General features: G+C 41.8%; 1 protein-coding gene across 2 annotated transcripts in view; it reads right to left on the bottom strand.

The window, feature by feature from the left end:
* ASCC3 (activating signal cointegrator 1 complex subunit 3) overlaps positions 1 to 18,574 on the bottom strand; it is a 262,037-nt gene that overhangs the window by 133,386 nt on the left and 110,077 nt on the right. For both annotated transcript variants that reach the window (XM_060190713.1, XM_016188499.2), the window contains 2 exons: positions 5,021 to 5,212; positions 4,461 to 4,685 (listed from right to left, as the gene is read on the bottom strand). In XM_060190713.1, coding sequence (XP_060046696.1) covers positions 4,461 to 4,685; positions 5,021 to 5,212 — 417 coding nt within the window. The remainder of the gene's footprint in view (positions 1 to 4,460; positions 4,686 to 5,020; positions 5,213 to 18,574) is intronic.

The following is an 18,574-nucleotide window of genomic DNA, read 5'->3' as shown; positions in this document are numbered from 1 at the left end:
GTAAAGCCAGAAGTCTTCTAAAAAACCAGTCCAACAATGTGTTTGGCTTTGTATGTTAACTCTCTTTTCAGCCACCAGGTTCCAGATGCCAGCATGATGCCGACCAGACTTCCCTGGACAGACGACCCCACCAATGTGTCCTGGAGCTCTGCTTCCCCAGAGACCCACCCTACTAGGGAAAGAGAGAGACAGACTGGGAGTATGGATCCACCTGTCAACACCCATGTTCAGCGGGGAAGCAATTACAGAAGCCAGACCTTCCACCTTCTGCATCCCACAATGACCCTGGGTCTATACTCCCAGAGAAATAAAGAATACGAAAGCTTTCAGGGGAGGGGATGGGATACGGAATTCTGGTGGTGGGAATTGTACTCCTCTCATCCTATGGTCTTATCAGTGTTTGCATTTTATAAATAAATAAAACAGATAAACAAAACAAACAAACAAACAACAACAACAAAAAACCAGTCCAAGTGTTATGTAAGTAGCACTCCCCAAAATATCTCAGAAGCCTTTATGGCCGCAATGGCCAGCATATCACATATCCACTCCCCTCACTCACACCAGTTCCCAGCTCCTGACGGCCAGGTGCTGTGGTGCCCAGAGCTTTGGCTCTGTCGACAACTATCATGTTTGAGGAGCTCCAGGTCTCTGCTGGCCGTGCAGAGGGACTAGGCTATGGGTTACTCAAGCCTGTGGCCAGTATAGGACCTGGCATGCTGAGACACGTAGTGTGGACGTTGTCACAGAGGCTGCAAGGAGAAAACAAGCAGCTCTCATGGCTTTCCTGGGATCTATCCACTCATCTGAAGGCTCATGTCGCAAGCAGCAAGACTTCACTCTATAGAACACAACCCTTATAGTGCCAAATAGAGCATGTCTAGTCCCAGCAAATCCCATAGTCTTGCTGGTGAGTCACCTGAAACTCATTCAGATGACAGACATGAAGCCGCCACCATAGTGCCTAGCGACTGGTACATACTTGAAGGGCTTTTAGAGGAAGACTCAATGCGTGAATGTTAGTTCTCAGTGTAATCGAGCTCGATGCTCTGTTGAGTAAAAGACTGAACAACATCACCTCAAATTGGGTAATTTAGAAATTGGGTAATTTAATTTAATTTAATCATTTTTATGTCTAATTTTGCCTACCTAAACTTTAGCCTGTAAGGGTGTGTGTGTGTGTGTGTGTGTGTGTGTGTGTGTGTGTGTGTGTGTTTGTGTGCGTGTGCCAGCCACTAAGATGTCTGCTGAGGCAGAGTACTGGCCAGATACCAGGGTTCCCAGTGCCATTTATTTTTGGATAGAGGATGACAGACAGACAGACAGACAGACAGAGAGAGGAATAGAGAGGGGAGATACCTGGAACACTGCTCCACCACTTGTGAAGCTCCCCCATCCCTGCAACTGGGGATCAGTAGCTCGAATCTCAGGTCCTGCTACATGGTGTGCGTGTATCCCACACGTGAGCACTACCCAGCCCCCAAGGCATATATGTATGTATATATTTTTTTAACGGTTTAAAATAACATTAAGACGAACTGTTGGGTTGCCAGAAAAGTCATGGCATTGCTTTGCTATACAGAAATGATTATGACTTCCCTCTCTCTCCTCTCTCTCTCTCTCTCTCTCTGTGTAACCCCCTTCAGTGTTAAGTATATTAGAAAGCATGTAGGTAGCCATCTATCCCTTAGTTATTCAACTACAGTTTAAGTGCTGACATGAAGGAGGACTGAGTTTAAACGAGCCATCAGGTAATGGTCAATGCCACAGTCTTTTATGGAACACCAAGCTGGCACAAGTATTTGTTAAATTTTCACCCCAACCCAGTGTGCTTAACCCTACTCTCTAGATGAAATATCGGGGCTCTAAAGGTAAGAACCCGTCCAGGACTGAAGACGCTTGATGGCAGCGACCAGAGCCAGAACTAGAGGCTAGTTAGACAAGGTCCTTGGAGTACATTCTGCACAGGGAAGAGGAGCTCTCCATGAAGAATGCACACAGTCAGTCAGTCAGTCAGTCGCAGAATGCACACAGTCAGTCCTAGAAAGATGAACCTACTCTGAAATTTGATAGCCAAAAGCATTATTCTGAATAAATCATAACACAGCCCAAAGATGTCTCAGTTCTTCTCGCAGTGCAAGACTAAGTGGTTTTACACAGGGCTGGAACTTGTGATCTTCTGGCATTAGCATTAGGAAGTCAGTGCCATTAAGCATAAATCAGCAGAGATGTCTCCTGAAATGTTTGCACTGAAATCACTACTTAATATAATACTTTCTGCAGTTCTTCTAGTGGTGAGAATTGCTATTCAGGCTATGAACAATATTAGTGGAGGTGCCAGCACTAATTTAACACGACCTTTAAGCTGATCGTTGCTGCTGTACAGTCTTGCAAAGGTTTGGGTGTCTAAAGACGAGATCCCATTGCCTTAAGAACACAGCACATATTCATTTTATAAACCAATTTCACACTTGATTTCCACAGATTATCACATTTAATTTCATACTTGACTACAAGTTGAGGACAACTGTTTCCTTAACAAGAAATTTTATTTTACCTGGGAAGTATTCTTAGGATAACTATGAAAGTTTTAGCAATGGTTATACTTCAACATATGAGTTAAAATTTTTAAGATCCATTATTTGAATGCTATTCACAGCATTAAATGAAATTATGATTATATTTGGTTTACATTTCTAAAAAAATGACAAACCTAATTAAGTATTTTATGATTATGAGGCGAATCTGTGAACATTAATTTATTTTTAATTTCTCAGGACTTGGCCAACTAATTTCACTGACAGCATTTTGTCAACCTTACATTTAAAAAAAAAAAAATTCCTTGAGGACAAGTGGAGTACTTCACTTTCACTGTCTTCTGGTTACTAACTTCACAACTTTAACACCTGCACAAAGCTGAAAAGGGCAGTCATTCTAATTTTTTGAAGATGTACGTTACAACTTTATCTAGAAAAAAACTGCATCTAGAGATGAGGGTAGGTGTTAAGTAGACGTGAATTTGAACACCAGTCTCAGAAATGAACAGACAAATCCACTTTGGGTCAGTCACAGAAGAACAGTAACAACCATTTAGCAGGGGTGGTAAGAGAATTGGCAAGGAGCACCCAGCAGTTTCTGGCATTCACCAGATTCTCATCCACTCTTACAATTCCTGCCATGTATACAAAGGCAACTTTGTCACCAATACTGTTGAACCAAGACTCAAGACCTAGTTAATGAAACTATGCAATCAAAGTAGGCAACGAGGACCGAAAGAGACCATTAATAGTTTCTTTGGAATCAAACTGTATTTTCTAAGGTTTTAAAATTCTGCCAGTGATGCTAGTACAGACCAGAGAACATCACAGCTTCTCCTAACTTCCTTGTGGGTCCTCGCGCTTCGTACTATGTGCACTTAACCAGGTGTGCCACCCCCGGTCACCGGCTTCTAACTTCCAACCAGATAGCCTAAGTCTCACCTGTCTTGCTTAACTCAGATCAGGTTTCATCACCTTCACAAAATCTTTTCTGATGAGTAAATCTCTTTTCTCCTTTACTGAATCCTTCTATAGAACATGCAAAGCCATGGAACTGTACTTTTCAAACCTTTCCTCCCCCTTTAAACTCTCTGTTCCTCCAGAGAGGGGGGTGCATACTGTGTTTCCTATACAAAGATTTGTACAGGGCCGGACAAGAATGTAAGCGGAATGTCTGTTAAGGTTCTTCAGTTCTAAAGACTCTGTATGCAAAAGTGATATTTGACTGTAAATATCCATTTATTCATTTATTGTACTAACTTTCAAAATTATTGCAGTTGACATGAAAGGTAGAAAAGGACATAGAAACAGAAATCTTTCACGTGGGAGCAATAACTTAAAGTATCATAGAACAACAAAACTTCACCTGAAAGCTTGGATTAAGATCACTTGTTACCTTTCCTAGATTTTCAGTCTGTAATTTAACTCAACATAGAAATATACACACAAGAAATAAATTACAGCCCAAACCGAGCTCAATCCCAAGCAATTTAGAGCAATCGTGCTTTAAATAACGTGAATCAAATGATCTGAGATAAAAGAGCTTTATCAACTTTACAAAGGTCTGTAAAATATTGCTTATACATACAGCTTGATAAGCGTATAATGGGGACAGAATTGTTGCTTCTGGTAGTTATCTGCCTCATGTTCTTTTGGTCACTTTCTGTCCTAAAGTGAAACCTCACAGTGTGAAAGGACACAGCCTCTGACAGTGAGTTCTTACTAGTTGGGATTTGCACCCTTTCTCTGTCCCAGTGAGTCCACGGCACTCATTTGGTCCTGCAGTCTGCTGTGCTCTGTAACTCCACAGGGCATCATCTGTGTTCCAAGAACTACATAATAGCAACCCGCCCAATCTTAATCTTACATGCTTATTTTCTGAAGCTGATGATTCATTTCCAGATTCTCCTCACAAAATCTTACCTCTGCATTCAGGTTATCTGCGAGACTTTCCAGAAACTGACTCTCAATTGGGTTTTGTTGAGTGAGCAAAGTCAGGTAGTGGCTGAGCTTATCATGTGTTGTGATGATGATTCCTTCCCCAAATACATCAAACTGTGGCCTTCCCGCTCGACCAAATATCTGCATGACATCTAAGATTCCAAGGTCAACAAAGGAGCCTCTTTTGGCAGCATATATCTGTGTCCCCTAGATGAGGAAAAGTTGATAAAATTTCCATAAGCACACACAGATATAATCCTGGTGAGCTGAATACTGAAATGAGGCAAATATGGCAACGGTATCAGAAGTACACTTTAGTTAATCCTCTCATCAGCTGAGAGAGTGTAAATTTCCACAACAGAAACTAGATTCTTTCAGAGAAATGATTCTGCTTATGTAACCAGAATAAAAAGTCAATGAAACAATGGGGAAAAAAACCCCAGTATTTTCCAAAATAAATAAGTAAGTAAATAAATAAATACATCCACAGGTTTGTTTTAAGATACATATACATCCATGTGCAAAGAGAGGTAGCCTCTTACCTTAATGATGACAGCGTGGGCAGGGAGATTGACACCCCATGCCAACGTGGCGGTGCAGACAAGGACTTTGATATGCCCATTAGAAAACAGGCTTTCAACCAAGTTTCTGTCTTGCCGCAGCATTCCGGCATGGTGTATACTGAAACCATCTGGAAACAATTCCCTTACTTGTTTATTTCTCGACTTCTGAACCTGTAGCAGATACAACAAAACACAAAGGAGCTTTGCTTAGCGTCTTGAAGCACTGGCTGTTCAGTTTGTTTCCTGAGCTTACTAGAAGACAGGATGAAGTAAGCTTAAGCCTCTTAAAATTTTTTTCTTTATTTTATTATTGGGTAGAGACGGAGAAAAATGGAGAGGGGTGGGGGAGATCGGGAGGGAGAGAGAGAGAGAGAGAGAGAGAGAGACAGACACCGGCAGCCCTGCGTCACCAAGCCTGAAGCTTTCCCCTCTGCTTGAGGTGGGGAGCGGGCGTTCCAACCCCAGTCCTCAGAGCAGTACACTGACCCAGCAGGTGTCCTTTACACCTATCTTCTTCTTGTCGTCAGTCTGTCTTGCCTGTTTCTTATTCTTCCAAAACCAGTTAAAAAAAAAAAAAAAAAGAAAGAAAAAGAAAGACAAGAAAAGAAAGAAAGAAAGAAAGCATAGATCTCTGTGGTTTTCACTCATTCAGACCAAAGACCAGAATCTTAGGGAAAAAGTCGCTATGGAATCAGTTAAGTCGACTGTGTCCACTCTGGGGCGTGTTCCTGATTCCTGTACAGAAGGACTCGCAGCACCTGTCTCGGTCCTTCGAAACTGCTCTCAATAGTCGAAGAAACTCCAGCATCTGCAGTTTGGGTTGGTCTGAGCTGAGATGTGGGGTGGGGGACACACATCTGCGGCCTGTGTACGTGCTCTAGCAAACCTTACAAAACCTACTAAAGATGTACACAAACAATACTTTTTTTTTTTTTTCCTGTGAAAGTAGAGGTTTTAGTCAAGTGTTTACTGAGTGGAATTTCAGAGCTCCAGAAAGTACAGACATTGTCATAAGGATTATCCCTAAGTTCACATAAAATTGTGAACTTATAAGATGATAGTAATAAACAACTTAAACAATAAAAATATATCACTTTGAGCTAGTTTACAAATTTAACAAGAGTGAATACATTAACAAACCACTCCATCTAGTGGCCAGCTGGGAAAATAACAACATATACAACAAATAACATCTTGAGCCAAGGTGCCCCAGAATACACACCCACGCACCATATGTTTTTCCAAGTGTTTGGACAGCATACTCTCATTTTATTTTTGTGCAAAGTGACTAGCTTTTAAAAATACGTTTACATATATATATATATATATATATATATATATATACATATATCTTATGATTAACTATATTTAGACCACATAGCTTCAACTCTCTTTTTTTTTTTTTTTTTGATAAGAACTATTATTGGAGGGGTAGGCAAGTAGTATAATGGTTCTGCAAAAGAGACTCTCATACCCAAGGCTCCAAAGTCCCAGGTTCCATCCCCTGCACCATCATAAGCCAGAGCTGAACAGTACTCTGGTAAAAACAAAAAATAAACGAACAAAAACAATGATCGAGTTGTCAGAAATGTCATGACAAATTTTTGCCTAGAAAAATAAAATAAAAAAAAAAAACATGACTTTTCCGACAACCCAGTATTTCCAAACTCTTGATAATTCTGCTTTACCACTCATGAGGCTTCTCCCCTGCAGGTGCGGACAGGGGTGGGGGTGGGGGGTGGTTACAGAAGCCATGTCCACGTTTCCTTCCTATAAATAAATAGATAATAAAAAGCAGCCGTGCCCTTGCACACAGAAACATGTGCACACAACCCGGTGTGCCAGTGTTGCCAGTGTCTGGCTCCCTATTCCCAATATTCTTTTTTTTAAAATTATTTTTATTTATTTATTTTCCATTTTGTTCCCCTTGTTTTTATTGTTGTAGTAGTTATTATTGTTGTTAGATAGGACAGAGAGAAATGGAGAGAGGAGGGGAAGACAGAAGAGGGGGAGAGAAAGACAGACACCTGCAGATCTGCTTCACTGCCTGTGAAGCGACTCCCCTGCAGGTGGGAAGCTGGGGGCTCGAACCAGGATCTTCGAACCAGGAATGCCGGTCCTTGCGCTTCGCTTAACCTGCTGTGCTACCGCCCAACACCCTTCCCAATATTCTTAAAGCATTCCTTATGCGAAGAGGTGCTTTGGGATGAAGTTTACAATAGTTGTTTGCTAGGATATAACTGAATTCCTTTATGGATCAAAGGCAGGGACAGTAAGAAACAACTGACCTATTCTATTCCTTCTTTGATATTCCTGAGTGAACACTAAGAGCTGAGAGAGGAAAGTGAATAATATTGCTTGGCCATGTCCTTCATCAACCACACGGCTGGACTGCTGGTTGATTCTGGGTGAATGCAGTCTCTGAAGCCCCAGAGTCAGATGATCTTGCTGCTTTTGTTATAAATACAGACTCTTGAGTCAAAAGTCAGTGGAGGCGACAGCCACAGGGCATGAATATGAAACTAAGATGAAGGAGATTGTCAGAACATAGGAGGTGGACCCCAGAGCACTGACCTATCACTTCCCAACCTCACCTGTGGTTTCAAGCCTTCAGTGGCTAGCACCTGGTTTCTGTGAGGGAGTAAGAGCACCAGGGGTCACTTGTCCTAGGTCTCTGCTCTGGTTCACGTGCTGCACACTGCCTTTCACTTATTGTTTCAACAGAGAACTTCAGCGGCGACAATCTAAATTAAGTCAGGATCTAACAATCATTGAATCTGAACCTGTCACTGTCATTGGTAATCTGGTCTAGTTCAAAGTTGGGAGAGAGAGAGAGAGAGAGAGAGAGAGAGACCTTGAAGATGAGGCCCAGGGATGGCCATTACTACACAATCTTACTTTTTCAATTATCATACAACTGAATAGAGTATCACCCCATGTTTGTTGTGCACAGGTATAAAACTTATGTTCAGGGTGTGCCTCAGTCACTTAGGATACAAAGTATTTCCTTAACTATTAAGCCTCTCCCCCCCACACACACAATTTCCTTCCTTTGTAGTTATGCTTTTCCCAACCACCTTGGCTACCACTAAACTGTCTTCTAGGTTAGGGGAGATAGTATAATGATTATGCAGCTAGTATAAGGACTGTGCCTGAGGCTCTGAAATCCCAGGTTCAATCCCCTGCACCAGCATAAGTCAGAGCTGAGCAGTGCTCTGGGGAAACAGAACAAAACAAAATGTCTTGGATGCCGATAGCTTTATCAACTCAAGAATGTAGTATGAATTAAATCAAATACTACATAAACTCGTGTTTTGTCTTTCCCCTAGATGATGCTTTTGAGATTCATCCGAGTTCTTGCCATCACTACTTCATCCCTTATTTCTCCAAGTCGCCAAGAAACACTCTACAGTGTAGAGGAGCATATCACAGCAGCTTGCTAACTCTGCCACTTAATGAAGATCCTTTCCAGTTGAGGTGATTATGAAAATCCACAAACTGTTTTATTTCTCTCTGGAGACACCATCTATTAGACTGCTGGGTCATCTGGGAAAGGTTATGGAAACTGCCAAGCTACTTCCTGAGGGAGTGCAGCCAATTTCACTTGGAGCAACACACTTGCCAGCAGTTATGGTTACATTGTTTCTTGTTTTAGTCCTTATGATCTGTCTAGAATGGTATCTCTTTGGGCTTTAAATCTACAATGCTTGTCACCTAGTGACATGAAGCATCTTTTCCATGTTCTTGGATGCACATTGATACATTGATAATCAGCAAAAAAAAAAAGTAGAGCAGTTCCTTCCAGAAAGATGTTTAGAGTAATAATTTTATAACCTCTACATTAAAGTTATATACCAACGTACCTTAAATACCTTAGGAATATTTAGAGCTAAGAAGTGTTTTTGTGATGGACATATATTTGCAGTGGTAAGACAAGTACTTGCAGACATACTTATAAAGCACGACAGGTGATCTACGGAGAAGCTTCAGAGTGTAGGAAACGGCAGTTCATCTAGAGGCGGCTTCTAGCAAATACGTTTATAATAGAGGCGTATGAACAGGGTGAGACTAGGGGTCCTTCTAGGGCCTCAGGGTTCACTGGTGTTTGTACTGCCAGCACCTAGCAGACTACCTCTTTGTAACTCATTACACATTTCTGAAATGAACTAATTAAGGATCAGCTTGTCCTACATCAAAGAATTCTCTACGGAAATCTTAGGCTGTGAAAGAGAAGTAACATACTGCTCAATGGTGAGGAAACGCAGCAAAATATAAATAAGCAAAAAGGCTGAAACTAGGGAGAGAGGTGTATTTGAAGGAATTCATATACAGGTGTGTGTGTGTGTGTGTGTGTGTGTGTGTGTGTGTGTGTGTGTAGTGAATGCAAGAAAGTGAAGCTGAATGGACAGGGGTAGACAGTGTAATGGTTATGCAAATAGACTCTCATGCCTGAGGCTCCGAAGTCCCAGGTTCAAAACTCGGGACCACCATAAACCATCAGCATTCCTCTGGTGAGTGAGTGAGTGAGTGAGAGACAGACAGACAGACAGACAGTGAGGTTGGAAAGGAACAATTTAGAGGTAAATTCATAGTTGTGTTAAGACCGTATTCAGGAATAGCAGTCGTGAGGCCACAAAATAACCTAGGTGTGAAGGGGGAAGGAAGTAGAGGTCTGACCTGAAGTCATGGTGAAGCCAGGGGGTGAAATAACCAAGAGCAGAAGACTGACTGCAGAGGTGGGTGAGCAGGCTCAGGTCTGGAACATAGTGGCAGAGGAGGAGGACCTGCTGGGGGCCGGACTGGTGTGTGGAAAGCCGGGAAAGGCTTCGCATGTGCCAACTATTGGGTTTTGCCGTCGACATCCAGAACACAAGAGTCAGGACTGTTCCAGTTTACCCTTTGCCTTGGTTTACTGAATAGATGAGGCAGAGAATAGCATCGGGAGAGCAAGTGTTTGTGCTTTAGGCCAGATAACTGTAAGGTAAAACCAAGATTCACTCGGAGGGCACTAAGACAGTACCCATTATAAAGACCCTGGGGTTTCACTCTTTTCATCTGGTAAGATCTCACTAACACAGGACAGGGGAGAGAGAAAGCATATGAAGCCTTAGGGACCGAACGCAGGGCCTCAAGAACCCAAGGGCATACCCTGACAGCTATGTCCTGGCTTTTACCCTCCACCCCTTATTTATTTCTTTACTTATTTATTTTATTGTCCACTTAGTAGCCATGTAGAAAAAAAAAAAATGCAGCAAGTGTGACAGAGGACTTGCAAGAAAAGGGGCCCAGGTCTGATCCCTGGCACCACAAGGAGAGTTCGGCACTGCCCTAACTGAAGCAGACAAATAAATAAAATAAAATTTGAGACCAACAGAAAACAGACGGATTACTCTGAGAATGAAAGGTCCGTTTCTAAAAGAGACAAGTTCTAGACTGCTCAAAAGTGAGGTGAAGCTTTAAAAGGGCTGTAAGGAAAAGTAGATGGTGTGCATATGGGCTTTCTAAGTAAGAGAAAGCTTAAAGACAACATATAAATTGCTCAAATATTTCTACATCTTAAAAATTCATGAACAAAATGAAAGTCAGTTTATCTAGAAAAAAAAATGAATGCATCACACATGACAGAACTTACAATTTCATGTACAGTGTACTGCGGGCATGAACAGTTTATAGAAAAATCCTAAGGGTCAGCAGGGGTAAAATCCTCAGTCTTGCAAGTCAATAAATGCTACTCAAACGAGTAACATCATGTTCTGCATATTAATCTGTCATGAACTTGAGAATTCTGACACTGGCTAGTGTTGGCAAAGTCATGTGGGAGGAAGTTACTGTCCAAGACATGTGAACTGTTTGCCTAGTAGGCAACTTTACAGGGCTCACTAAAATCTTAAGTGCATTTACCACTCTGATGAATAAATTCCAACACAAGCAATTTCTCCAGTGGATATCAATGTATAACTGCCAAGAGTATGAGCAAGAATGCTTACTGCAGTACTGTTAAGAATTAAAAAATAGGGGCTGGGCGGTGGCGCATCTGGTTGAGCGAACACGTTGCAATGCGCAAGGACCTGGGTTCGAGTCCCCACCCCCACCTGTGGGGGGAAAGCTTTGCGAGTGGTGAAGCAGGGCTGCAGGTGTCTCTCTGTCTCTCCCTATCACCTTCTTCCCTCTCGATTTCTGGCTGTCTCTATCCAATAAATAAATAAAGATTTAAAAAATTTAAAAAAGAATAAAAAAATAACTGGAAACAACAAAAGTATCCATCAAGATGGGACTTAGTGAATGTAGCACAGTAACGCCCACATTATGATATGCTCTCTGACTGCTGAGTGAATGAGTCAGAAGGTCTTCATGATATATTACTAAATGAAACAGCAATAAAGACAGAAGCCTCATCTGCAAAAAATGGAGAAGAGCTGTTTAAGATCATTAGCTATAGAGATGATTTCTTTCTTTCTCCTTTTTTAAATCACAAAGTGTCTGTTACTGCTTTCTGAAGTACCAGGACAATCACTGCTTTTCTACCTTATTTCCCAAGGCAAATCTACATGGAGTATAGCTTTTGTTAGTCTCCGAGTAACTGCAGATAGAATTCATCTTGTTCACATTTTCTGAACAGAGCATTAGATTCTCCAAGGACGCCAGCTGATATCCAATATCTTAATCACGGCACAAAGAGTGTTTGCACATGGAAATCCAGCGTAAAAGAACACCAGCTGTGGAGAGGTAAAGAGAGCCAGGTGCGTCCTTGAAGAGTTGACTAAACTTGGTTTCTCCTGACGTTACTTCACGAAGGTAGCGGGATTGATAAAGTCAATCAAATTGGGGTGAAGTGGACGATTGTTAAGCTGACCCATTAGCACACAGAAGGGACTGGATTTATGTCCCTCTGCACAGATACGCAGGGCTTTCTTCCGTATCTCCTTCTTATCCACGATATGAAAAAATAATGTCGTTTTTAAAAAACCGGATAGGTTAAAATATTACCATTTCTCAAGTCTGACTTCTCAATGAACACAAACGTGATTTAGAAACATGCTTGAAAAATTAAAAGCAAGTAACTGAGGAAATGAAAATGAAAGGAAAATAATTTATTTACTTTCCCACTTAAGACCAAAGAAAAAAGCAGCAGTGTAAGGACTTCAGTTGAAATGCAAACATTCGTGCAGAGCTGGTGGTATAGGGGTCAGCACAGCTGCCTTCTAAATGCAAATGCTCAGTAAAAGAACATGACAGAAGTGCGCCAATCATTTATAGTGCACTTCATAAGTCTTGCAAAGCAGGTGACCTTGATAAGGTATGGGGTCATGTGGGTGATTTCAGATCTACTGGAAGGGATAACTGCCATTATAAAAACAAAACTGGAATCAGAGAGGGCAAATTTCATTCTATAAATGACAGTATTCTTTTCCATGATCACCAGTGAATATGCCATATTAAAGTTAGAAAACTATTATACAACTACTGGATGGTTTCACACATATGTGCAATCTGGAGAACTAGTACACATAGACTTTCAAAAACAAACAAACAAACAAACAGGCAGACAAACAACACAAAAGCAAGTGAATTGTCTCTAAGACTTGTGGGAGCCAGGGTCGTTATCTCTGGGAGCTGTGAGGGTGGGGACACAGACCTTTGGTATAGTCCTTATACTATCTGACATTTTGGAACCATACACTGCTATCTTTAAATATTGTAACCTATTATTAATCACAAACTAAAAATGAAAAGAACCTTCCTCTAGTATTATTTTTATCATTTAATGTTTCTAAGTTAATCAGCATAAGATCTACTTATATAGTTATGAACATAAACCAATAATATCTATTTTCCCTTAATAAAGGAGTTTAAAGGCCTCAGGAGTATTTCATTTCCCTAACCCTTCTTTTATTCCTGTCTCCACCATCATCACTATATTAGACATGGTGCCAGAGACAGAAGCTACCTCACATACTCCGTGTGTCTGTTTTTACAGTCAGGCCCTGAAACAGATGGAGAGCGAGATAGCAAACTGCCTCTCCACAATCGGTGGCGTTCTCCTTGCTATGCCCACGTGGCGCAGCAAATCAAATCCAGGGGCTTCTGCGGTGGATCAGGTGTCCTACCCCCCACAACCTCCCTCGCCCACACCTTTGGTTTCAATGTCTTCAAGCCTTGCTCACCGAGACACCTGAAATGGGTTCTCTGACATTTGTGCCAAGAAAGGCAAATCCCGTGAAGCTCGGTCTTCAGTGGCGCTGGCAGAAGGAAATGCATTATACCTTCCACCGCTGCTTTTAGAATAAGATCCATTAGTTCTGTTGAAATGCATTTCAAGTTTGCCCAACTAAATTTTCTAAGACTATTTTTATCATCAATGACATTTCCAAATCCCAATTCTACTTTCTTTTATCCATCCACAGGGGCTGCCTCTTGCCTCCTACTTCTTGTTTATTCTTTTTCTAGTTTAAATAAGGGAGCTCAAGATGTTAATCACATCCCCACCACTTCTTATGCACCCGCCCTTCACACACACACACACACACACACACACACACACACACACACACACACACACACGCAAAATGGCCAAGGCATCTATTGCTTGAGAACAATTATATACGATGGCAGCTTGAAATCACCGTGGGATGCTCACAGTTCTAACAAGCCCTTAGCATTGCACAGCAATTCTGAGATTGCTTTGTCATTAGTCTGTTCTCATGTCTCACAATGTCTGCGCTAGATACTTTTTCTTGATCTCCAAAAAATGTCCGACCATCTTACTATTCTTGATTCTCAAAGAATGACTTTAACATCTCTCAGCTTTCTGTCACATACCTCAAAACTATCTGCATTAGAATCAATCTCAATCCTTGTCCGAGACTGTCTCTGTCTCTCTCTCTCTCTCCCCACCCTTCTGTTTCAACAGAAATATCCTAACTCATATCTAAGGGAAACTTTTCTATCAGTTCATCAGATCCAATATCTCTTTACATTTTTTAAAAATAAGAGAAAAAAGGAACAAATAACCACCAGAGCAAGGAGTGGATTCCTAGTGCAGCCACTGGGCCTCAGAAATAACCTTAGTGGCAGTGAGAAAGAGACAAGGAAAAAATAAGTAGGAAGGAAGGAAGTAGTTTGTTAATTTAGAGACTTCCTTTTCCTCTGTCTTCTTTTTTCCTTTCTTTTGATCAGAGCACTGTTGCATTTATTTCTCACAGTAAAATATCACACTGGGTGTTATTTATTATTATCTTTCATGATTTCATATGATAGAAGAGAAATAAGAGTGGTCCGGGAGGTGGCGCAGTGGATAAAGCATCGGACTCTCAAGCGTGAGGTCCTGAGTTCCATCCCCGGCAGCACATGTACCAGAGTGATGTTTGGCTCTTTCTCTCTCCTCCTATGTTTCTCATGAATAAATAAATAAATAAAATCTTTGAAAAAAAAAGAGAAGAGAAATAGAAGGAATAAGTTTCAGAAATGATTTAGGCCAGGGATTTAGAGAAGTGAAGGCAAAGTCACCTGGGCCTCATCTGGAAAGCCCAAGACTCTCCTTGCCTTGGGGGTGCTTCAGGCACCGCTTCTACAGCTAAGGGGATTCTTAGGGTTACTTTCTGTCATGATTATTATTACTATTATTATTATTAGTAGTAGTAGTACTAGTAGTATTTTCAGCGAACAACTTAGAAATACAGTTGGTTTTACAGCTGGAGGTGAATTCCTTATTAAAGGTGGTCATGGTACACTGAGTCCTGAAGCATAATGGTTATTGGACAAGGGTAAGAAAGAAAGACTCGTTTTCACACACATAAGCACAGGACTATTTCTTTACAGAGTCTTGTTCAGAATTTAAGTAAGTATTATTTTATACAAATGATATATAAATTTATGTCATTTAGTATGTATATGTCTTATATAAATTGATGAACTATATATTTATATATTATATGTAGTATATATGTGTGTGAATTTGTATAAGTAAAGTCAGTGTACAAATTAAAACTATAAAGAGATGCTTTCAGAAGGCAGACTTGGCAAGTCCAGAGTTGAGGTGGTTCTACTGAACACAGAGGGGCTAAGTATCACTGGGCCCCAACAGGGGTTTAACTGCATTTCCATTCGTAAGAGTCACGAGGATGACTTTTAATGCGCTACCATAGAAAATTTACCTTCTAATCTTCTTTTAATGTTTTGGGCACTTAATTTCCCATTTTTCAAACACATGCAAAGAAACAGTTCCTACCACCATGGTGATAGTCTCCTTAGTATTTGCTAAAATGTTAATACCACCCAGGTTCAAAAGACATTTAAGAACTAAGAAAGAAACATACCAGTGACACTAGAAGAAGAATCTGGAATTCTGGGACACTGAGGAAGCTAAGATGATTGTATTATTATTATTATTCATAAAATAATAGTTACTGTGGAGAGGTCAATTTTTAAAAATCTCTCTTTAGGAGTAATTAGGGGTATATATGGTAGGCTGAAGATACAGTTTTTATTTTATATTAAAAGAGAAGGAAAGGAAAGAAGAGGAGAGAAAAGGACCGCAACCGTGCAAGCCTCAGAGAGGCTGTGTGCGAGCTGCCTCTGCGCGTGCAGGGCGCTCGTGTCAGGAGTGATGGGCTTGCTGTCAGGCTGGCGCCAACTGTGGCTCGCTGCCTGTCACGTGCTGGGGGCCCTACAAAAGCCAGCCTCTCCTCTAGCTTCAGTTCAGTTGTCTGGAGAATGCAGAGAAGGGTCTTTGAAGCAGAAGCTGTATGTCCATGAGAAAGTGCAAGTGAGAAATCTCAGAATGCTTGGCATAAAGGGCGAGAGGATGACTGCGGAAACAGAGAGAGAGACTGGACAAGAGAGAGACTGGACAAGACAGAGACTGGACAAGACAGAGACTGGACAAGAGAGAGACTGGACAAGAGAGAGACTGGACAAGAGAGAGACTGGATAAGAGAGAGACTGGACAAGACAGAGACTGGACAAGACAGAGACTGAACAAGAGAGAGACTGGACAAGAGAGAGACTGGATAAGAGAGAGACTGGACAAGAGAGAGACTGGACAAGAGAGAGACTGGATAAGAGAGAGACTGGATAAGAGAGAGACTGGACAAGAGAGAGACTGGACAAGAGAGAGACTGGATAAGAGAGAGACTGGACAAGACAGAGAATGGACAAGACAGAGAATGGACAAGAGAGAGACTGGACAAGAGAGAGAATGGACAAGAGAGAGACTGGACAAGAGAGAGACTGGACAAGAGAGAGACTGGATAAGAGAGAGACTGGACATGACAGAGACTGGACAAGACAGAGACTGGACAAGAGAGAGACTGGATAAGAGAGAGACTGGATAAGAGAGAGACTGGACAAGACAGAGACTGGACAAGAGAGAGACTGGACAAGAGAGAGACTGGACAAGACAGAGACTGGATAAGAGAGAGACTGGATAAGAGAGAGACTGGACAAGACAGAGACTGGACAAGACAGAGACTGGACAAGAGAGAGACTGGATAAGAGAGAGACTGGACAAGAGAGAGACTAGACAAGAGAGAGACTGGAAAAGAGAGAGACTGGACAAGAGAGAGACTGGACAAGACAGAGACTGGATAAGAGAGAGACTGGACAAGAGAGAGACTGGACAAGACAGAGACTGGACAAGACAGAGACTGGACAAGAGAGAGACTGGATAAGAGAGAGACTGGACAAGACAGAGACTGGACAAGACAGAGACTGGACAAGAGAGAGACTGGACAAGAGAGAGACTGGACAAGAGAGAGACTGGACAAGAGAGAGACTGGACAAGACAGAGACTGGACAAGACAGAGACTGGACAAGACAGAGACTGGACAAGAGAGAGACTGGACAAGAGAGAGACTGGACAAGACAGAGACTGGACAAGACAGAGACTGGACAAGAGAGAGACTGGACAAGAGAGAGACTGGACAAGACAGAGACTGGACAAGAGAGAGACTGGACAAGAGAGAGACTGGACAAGACAGAGACTGGACAAGACAGAGACTGAACAAGAGAGAGACTGGACAAGAGAGAGACTGGACAAGACAGAGACTGGACAAGAGAGAGACTGGACAAGAGAGAGACTGGACAAGAGAGAGACTGGACAAGAGAGAGACTGGACAAGACAGAGACTGGACAAGAGAGAGACTGGACAAGACAGAGACTGGACAAGACAGAGACTGGACAAGAGAGAGACTGGACAAGAGAGATACTGGTCAAGAGATAGGCTGGAAAGAGAGAGACTGGAAAGAGAGAGAGACTGGTTAAGAGAGAGACTGGATAAGACAGAGACTGGACAAGAGACAGAACAAGAGAGGCTAAGAATGCGAAAGGCCAGGAACAGAATGGTGAACTGGACAGTGTTTCCTGGAAACATGAAAATTACTAGTAAGTGGCATGGAATTCAATCTGGTTTTAAAAACCCAGCAAGTACTGGCTCATAATAAAACTCAAATAAAACCCCCCCAATGGTAAGAGACGTGTGTGAGTTCACCCAACAATACTAAAGCTCTCTAGTTCTCTCTTTTTCAAAGCCTATCTCTGAATCTGGTGACACCGTCTTAAATAAGCAATATGTGGAAATGTGCCTACGTAATTTTTTCCACATGCTTTAGAGGCCATGATATATTTAAGCTGCACACAGACGCGCGCTCTGTCAAGGGATAATAATGGGCAAACCAGCATCACAGGTTGGTGTGGACCGAGTGAGGCATGACAGTGACAACAATTTACGCTTTAGTAGACATTTTCTTAATGTTAAACATGACTATCTCAGCAACTAGATGAGAAGCCTGCGATAGTCACAATGGAAACAGCTTTCAGTTTGGAGAGGCACGAAGTAACTACAACTCCACAAGGTGGCTCTCAAGACTTGGCTTTTAAATACAGTGGTGTTGCTTTAAATTGCCAGAGAAACAAAACAAGACTTAGGAAACGCCATCTAAGGCTTTCGACTCTCGGGTGAACTCCTAAGAAAGACTACAAGTCTGTATAATAAGGGATACAAGAACACTTTTATAAGATGAAAATGTAATCACGTACTGCACTTCTAAATTCAAAGAATGTTTCAAATGACTGGGATTCGGTTACCATTAAGACTCTCAACTATCAATGTAGATGATGAGATACACCATGTGGTGAAACAATGAACTATTCTAGCAAGATGGCAAAGGTGGCAGTGACAATGAAAGCATGATGTCTGCTGTCAACGATGACCCAGCAAGCATCATCTCCATTTCATGCTATGCACGAAATACTTTTGAAATCCCACTAAGCTTTTATGTCCATAGGCTTGTTTTTAAAACAGAGGAACAACTACTGCATGATCTTACTCATAGGTAGAACTTAAGAAACAAGGGCAGAATGGGAAGACACACACCAAAGCTTGGGCTGGGTGTAGCAGATTGCACCACCATAAAGGGCTCTGGGGAAGAAGGGGAGGGAAGGGGGAGTGGGGGTCTTGGGACCGTGATGCACAGTAGTGGGAAAGGTCCTACCATGGAGAATGAGAGTATTTTGCAGACACATGTCACAGGGAGA

The sequence above is a fragment of the Erinaceus europaeus genome, chromosome 4 (genome assembly GCF_950295315.1).
Source record: "Erinaceus europaeus chromosome 4, mEriEur2.1, whole genome shotgun sequence".
Classification (NCBI taxonomy): domain Eukaryota; kingdom Metazoa; phylum Chordata; class Mammalia; order Eulipotyphla; family Erinaceidae; genus Erinaceus; species Erinaceus europaeus.
The sequence above is the reverse complement of the archived record's forward strand: the minus strand, read 5'-3'. Positions and strand labels throughout refer to the sequence as shown.